Source organism: Gobio gobio (genome assembly GCF_949357685.1).
Source record: "Gobio gobio genome assembly, chromosome: 11".
NCBI classification, from domain to species: Eukaryota; Metazoa; Chordata; class Actinopteri; order Cypriniformes; family Gobionidae; genus Gobio; species Gobio gobio.
In genome coordinates this window covers 12,968,949-12,976,003 of record NC_137104.1, presented here as the reverse complement: position 1 = coordinate 12,976,003, position 7,055 = coordinate 12,968,949, and the positions used below count along the sequence as shown (strand labels likewise).

The following is a 7,055-nucleotide window of genomic DNA, read 5'->3' as shown; positions in this document are numbered from 1 at the left end:
GTCTTCATCTGGACAACCTGGTGTCGCAGGGTTTCAGTCACCTTAGAGCGGCTTGCCATCTTGTAAAGTCAGTTAAAATTGTAAAGTTGGCTGTCAGTTAAATAGGGTTTGTCAGATAATTAGGAAATTAGCACCAGGTGCCAGATTAACACCAATAACTTGAAGGTATCTGAAAGTATTCACTAATTTTGAGTCATTTTTCAATTGTCTCGTTTAAGTTTTATATACTGTACTAGAATATATTTAACTTATGAAATATGCCAAAAAGAAAACTGCCCTTCTGCTCCTGTTAGAATAACTTCAAATAGGAATAAGCAGTGACCTTGCAATTTAGGAAATTGTATGTTGTTCTCTAATTTTGATCTCTACTAATATATTTATATATATATATATAATATATATATAGTGTGTGTGTGTGATATACTCTAATCATTTTAGTAGACAAAAATCCTTTAATGCAAGTAATGAAAATAAATATTAAATGAAATATAATACAAAATAATTCTTAAATACATTTTAAATATTGTAGGCCTACATACAGTTGGGTGGTATAGTTTGTCTCAAGTACAGAAGTAGATTTTGTTCTCAAGAACACAACATTATGTAATACCTTATCTGTACCATATCAGTCATTCAATTCAGCACTTGACTTGACCCCCCCCCCCCCCCCCCCCCTTTGCTTTGGCATTTTTAGACATTGTGCTTGTTTCTCTTTGGCTCAGTGGTTTGAGTATTTCCTGACCTTGAGCCTCTCAGAACTAATCACCATTTGAGAGGCTCCTGTATTTGGCCACAGATCACAACAGACAGTTCATCCCAAGGCACAGCCCATTTCCCTGCCTATCTAAACAAAGGAAATGGCTCTCGAATGTACAGTAAACCACTAATGTCCATTTACACGTCTGTTCCCCAAAATGAAGCCCTGGTTCTCATTTTGGGCTCTTCATACATAATGTCTGGGTTTGTCTTCAGCCTTGTTGTGTTTTTTATGAAGATGTTTTTTGTTCACGGCAGGTTTCACATTGCTTATGCAATTGGAGTAACTAGGAAGCATGTCCTCTGCTAAGGGAGGATCCTTTTTGTCCCAGTTCAACCCTGATGTAGGGTAGCCGTCTTGTGCTTCAGGAAGAAAGAGATGGTTTCTTTCCTCAAATGATGGTAGTTGCTCTTTAGCTGGTCCTGTTCTAGAAGAAGCCCCTCTGATAAGTTTATTAATCTCCTCCTCTGCCTGATATATCTTCTTTAGTCGATGTGTTATCGCTAACTGAAGGAGATGGAAAAGCTCCACAACATTGAGGAGAGCAGACACCATGGCGATGATCTGCGTGTATATGGTAAAGATAGTTTTTTCTGTGGGCCGTGAGACAAAACAGTCCACCGTGTGAGGACAGGGAAACCTCTCGCACTCATACTTGGCCTCGATTACAAACCCATAAAAAAACCATAGACCTAATATGAAGCCAACTTCAAGGAGAACCTTCAGCACTATGCTAGCCGCGTATGCGCACAGCAGTTTCCCTTTGAGCTTTAGAGGTTCTGGGGCTTTGCGGTTCTTATGCGTTTCTTTCTCCTCGCCCTCTTCATCTTCCTCCTTTATTACCTCCAACTTGCAGTCATTGTTTCTTCTATGTCTTTGTCTTCTGCCCTCCTCCTCCGTTTTCTCCTCTTGCCTATTCTCATTTCTAGTCCTCAAGGCCACGTAACCAAAATAGAAAATGGTCGGTGTTGAGACGAAGATGACTTGCATAACAAAGTAACGGAAGTGGGAGATGGGGAAGGCCTTGTCATAGCAGACGGACTCACAGCCAGGCTGTTTGGTGTTGCAGATGAAGTCAGACTGTTCGTCGTCCCATGCAGATTCCACCGCCGTGCCAAGCACAAGTATGCGGAAGAGGAAGAGCACGGTCAGCCACACGCGCCCCACGCCCGTTGAGTACTCCTGACCTTCCTCTAGCAGGTGCTCCAGAAAACCCCAATCAGCTCTGGACATCCTCTGCACGGGCAGAAATACAGGCTTGATTATGTTCACCATAAATAGAAACATGCTGATTTTCCTCTAAATTATCCAGATAGACATCAGTAAACATCATGAGTCACTTTTAAGACCACCTCATAGATTAATGTCTCTCATCATTCAGGTTGTCCAGATTTAATAGGGAACAGACTGATTCTGTTTTTGATTTTGATTTCTGTTTTTTCCTGAAGTAACTGAAGCAGGTTCCATCTGGCAGCATACTTTTGCAATTTAGTCTTATTTTAATTTTTATTTTTCATGGGCAATTTGTACATTTGGTGAGGTGAGACAATTTTATGACCAGTTGTAAAATGTAGTGAAGTGATTTCAAAAGCCATTGGGAAGTGCGGCCTATGTTATTTGTGGACATTATGTAGCTAATCATATAACCATAAAATGGCTAGAGAAAACGTTAACATAGGCCACCCAATATATATAGAATTCACAATATATTTGCAAATATTGGTTTCTTTTTATCTTTTGGTATTGGTATTACATGTTTAATTGGGCATACTAAATTTCCTTATTGGGGATTCCCATTGCGAATTTCAAAATGAATACCCATGCATAAACTGTACTTGTATAAAAAGTTATTGATTTTAGATTTAAGTGTTTTATTTGTAATTCATTTAGAAAAAATAAAGTAAATAATTGTGTGCACTGTGCCTTGCGAAATAATTCAAACCCCTTTATTTTTTCACATTTTGTTATGTTGCTGCCTTGCTACTTTAAATAAAAAGTGTTTTTTTCCACATCAATCTACAATCCATACACCATAATGACAAAGCAAAAAACTGATCTGTGAAAGCTTTGCATATTTATTAAAAAAGAAAAACTGAAATAAGTACATTACATAAGTAACATTCAAACCATTAACTTACTTAGTTAATAATGGTATGATTTGAAAAGCTTTGCACATCTGCGTTTGGTGATTTTCTGCCATTCTTCTCCTCAGATCCTCTCAGGATCTGTCAGGTTGGATGGGGACCGTCGATGGACAGACACTCAGGTTTCTCCAGAGATGTTCGATCGGGTTCAAGTTCGGGCTCTGGCTGGGCCACTCAAGGACGTTCACAGAGTTGTCCAAAAGACATTCTTGCATTGTCTTAGATGTGTGCTTAGGGTCATTGTCATGTTGGAAGATAAACCTTCTGCCCAGTCCGAGGTTCTGAATGCTCTGGACTTCATTATGACTAACTCTATATTTTGCTGGATTGAGCTTTTCTTCTATGACCCCCAGTCCCTACCGCTGGAAAGCACCCCACTTTACTGTTGGGATGGTATTGTGCAGGTGCTGATCAGTGCCTGGTTTCCTCAATGCACGATGCTTGGAACTGAGGGTCATCAGGCCAGAGAATATTGTTTCTCACAGTGCGAGAGAGTCCTTTGGGTGATTTTTGTTGTTGTTGTTGTTGCAAATTTCATGTGTCTTGAGGAGACGCTTGAGTCTGACCACTCTGGATTAAGCCCAGACCGGTGGAGAGTTGCAGTGATGTTTGTCCTTCTGTAAATTCCTCCCATCTCCATATATATGATCATGGAGCTCAACCAGAGTGACCTAGGCCAGCTCTAGGAAGAGTCCTGGATGTTCCCAACTTCCTCTATTAAGGATTATGGAGGCTACATGCTTCTGTGAACCTTCAATACAGAAGATTTTTTTGTAGTCTTCCCCAGATCTGTGTCTTACAATCCGGTCTATGAGCTCTACATGCAGTTCTTTTGACCTCATCGCTTGGTTTTTGCTCTGATATGCATTTGCAGCTGTTAGACCTTTTATTGAGAGGTGTGTGTCTTTCCAAATCATACCCATTCAACTGAATTTGCACACTCCACTCCACACAAGTGAAATTGGAATGCTCCTGAGCTAAATTACAAATGTCCCAGAAAAGTATGAATACTTATGCAATGTACAGTAAAAAAAAAAAAAAAAAAAAAAGGGGGTTTGAATACTTTCGCAAGCAATTTACACTGTAGCTACACCAGCAATAGAGGCTAAACGACCCTCAAAACAATGCTAGCGAGGATAAAACATGGATGACCAGCTTTGGCCTCTGTGCATCGAGCGTTAGTTATCTTGGGCAGAGAGTTTAATAACGTGTAATCAAGCATGTACTTCTAACGAGAAAGCCTGCCTCTTTTCACAGAAAGCCCATGGGACTCTGGCCGCAGAATTACCCTTTTGAAATGATTCACATTTGTGTAAACATCCCATTGCTAGTTAGCAAACGTCTTATCAGTTTGCTTATTTATTTTCTAATTTCTTTTGGCTGAAGGCCTGTTTTGTTTGCATTCGCCTATATGCACACCAGGCAGATCTGTTCTAAACTCAAATTGTTCTAAAAAGTTCTTCTTCTGTGTCCTGGCTGAGGGGGTTATCTTAAATAGATTTTGCTGTCTGAAGCTGTTATGTCTTATATAATAAAGAAATATGAATTTACAGAAAGTTTAGTTCTCAGACATTTAACGCTGCCAGAAATCTGGTTATCAATATTCACCTTTATGTAAACGGCACACTTTTTTTTTTCAGAAATGTCTCAAGTATTTATTTATTTTTTTTCAGATAGTTCTTTCTTTCTTTCTTTCTTTCTTTCTTTCTTTCTTTCTTTCTTTCTTTCTTTCTTTCTTTCTTTCTTTCTTTCTCTTAAATAATGCAGAGCTGTATGTAGTCAACAGTAAGAGATATATACAACAAAAGATCTTCGCTTCTACAATTAGAGCTAAAACCGTCCCAAAAAGTGTTAAAATTCAGTATCAAGTTTAAATACAAGAGTTCAAAAGTTTATGTATAATCAAATATGAATATGGTTCAAAATAACATTTTCAAACTTGACATTTCGAAATATTTCATATGAATGCACGCAGATACCATTAAGTGACGTAATTTAAATGTAATATATTCAGTTTCTCTCATGTACATAGTCACAGTAGACTAAACTCTAAAACACAGTTTATCATAAATGAGCTCTTACCTGTCAACCCTGTTTTATGTTTATCTTCTGTTATCCGTGTGAGGAGATTTTGCCACTGAGAGTTTTAAAGGCACTTGCGGTCAAAGCCCAGTCACTTAATCAGAAAAAAAGAAACAAGTGAGGGAAAGAAAACTTTCCCATGCCTTATAGTGGCCCTCCCACAGGAACTCAGTGCAGGAAAAGGAATGGATGGATTCAAAAATAGATTTTCTGTGCTGAGCCTTTCAAAGGCCAATTTCGTCATGGAGAATTACAGTGTTTGAACATACATAATGCAGACTGGCCTATTTTGAACGTTTATTATATATTTATACACATACATTTCTCTGCTTACCCTAATGAAAGACAAAAAACTTTTAAATTGCTCCTAAAAAACGTTGTGTGTGTGTGTGTGTGTGTGTCAGAAGCCTACATCATGGTTGAAAATATTAAAATATGCAATGATGTAATTGGTGTATAACTCTGCTACTCCATTTAACCTTAACTTACTTTCTAGGAGATTGACAGCTAAAATTATGGAGAAATAGGTGTGTGTATTCTCTGCATTCACCACAGGGAGGCCCTATAGACTAGTGGTGAAGTGGTCGATGGATGCGTAGTGGAATATAAACACTAAACGTGACTTATGTATTCATGTACAGTAGTGGCCAAACGTGTTGTGCGGAGAGGATATTTGTTTTTATTGACCCTACAAGTTTGATTAAACCATCAATATTATGTGTATGTGTGTGTTTTCCCAAATGTGTATACATTTTACTGGTAGTCCACTGTATGAAGAATTGTTGGGTATACTATGTCACAGTTTACTTTATTTTTCTATCCTCCCTTAAATAAATGAACTATAGTGTCCTGCACCCACTAGTACAAAAAGTATATCTGGTGTCTGAATAATTTTTGGTTTGACTGTGTGTGTGTATATATGTGTGTGAATTTACCATTTTTAATTGTGTTATCACAAATAAAACAATTGACTCCAAGCACAAATACGCCATATGCGTACAAAATTTTAACACATTTTTATAATATTTGAATGAAGAGGTGAATATTTTCCTATAGGTCGGGCATTCTTTTTTGGCCACTTCTGTAATTTAATTGTTAATTTTAGCATTAAATGATCTTTATCCTTTCCCATGCAGGTTAATGACCAATGTGAAATGAGATGTTACGCATCCTTACCCTGAAAAGGCATTAAAAATTGTGCTTCAGATATCCATATCCATGCCTCATAGCGGAGTCCACATTCTACTCCTAATACACAGTGCATTTAAAGGTTATACAAAAAAAATCCTTTAACTGAGGTAAATATCATGCCCCCATGGATTTTGTTTTTTCTTGATAAATCCTTAAGTTTATAGCTCTGGGAAAAAATCTGTTTAAAGTGATTATTTAATTTAAAGTGAAGAGCTTGTTGTGGGCCTGCTTATGACATTTTTGGAGAAATAATATTAATAATTCACGCACATATGAAATATTCATTCTTATAATGCTTCTTTTGTTTACTGCATTTCGAAAACATTTTAAGTAGGCTACAGTTAGCACAGGCCGTAGCAGGGAAATCTTTGGTAATTCCTAGATAACCCTGTGAAATATTGGCGCATTATTTCTTATTCTTGATTCCCTCCATTTTTTATATGAGCTAACAACCTGAGTGTTTTATTCCCCATGGTCGTCTTTTCCCTGTACTGAGCATCACAGAAAGCAGAAACAGTTTTCCAGTGAACCATTCCAATCAGTGCTGCACCATAAAAACTGTCAATATGCTGATAGGTTACTGACATAAAGACTTCTGTTTAATCTGCCGGCAGGTTACTGGCGAGAAAGCGTTTCTAAAAGCCGGTTAAATTGACAGTGAATCACCCTGACAAGCTCATAAATGTTTGCTTGGAGCAGTAAAAGGTGCTAACATTTATGATACCCAACAATTATCCTAGAACACATTATTTATCTACTATTAGGTGTTAACAGTGTCATAAAGAATACTCTTTAATAATGCTTAATACATTTTATGGTTACATAATACATTTATTTTTTTCCCCAATATAATGAAAGAGCTGGGGCTGTTGAGCACAAAT

General features: G+C 37.6%; 1 protein-coding gene across 1 annotated transcript; it reads right to left on the bottom strand.

Annotated features, from left to right (window-relative positions):
* Positions 1-436: 436 nt before the first annotated feature.
* Positions 437-5,102, bottom strand: gja4 (gap junction protein alpha 4). The gene is made up of 2 exons (XM_079829632.1): positions 4,984-5,102; positions 437-1,993 (listed from the first exon to the last, which is right to left on the bottom strand). Exon 2 carries the CDS (start codon positions 1,988-1,990, stop codon positions 944-946), a length of 1,047 nt encoding a protein of 348 aa, XP_079685758.1. The 5' UTR covers positions 1,991-1,993; positions 4,984-5,102; the 3' UTR covers positions 437-943.
* Positions 5,103-7,055: the final 1,953 nt, after the last annotated feature.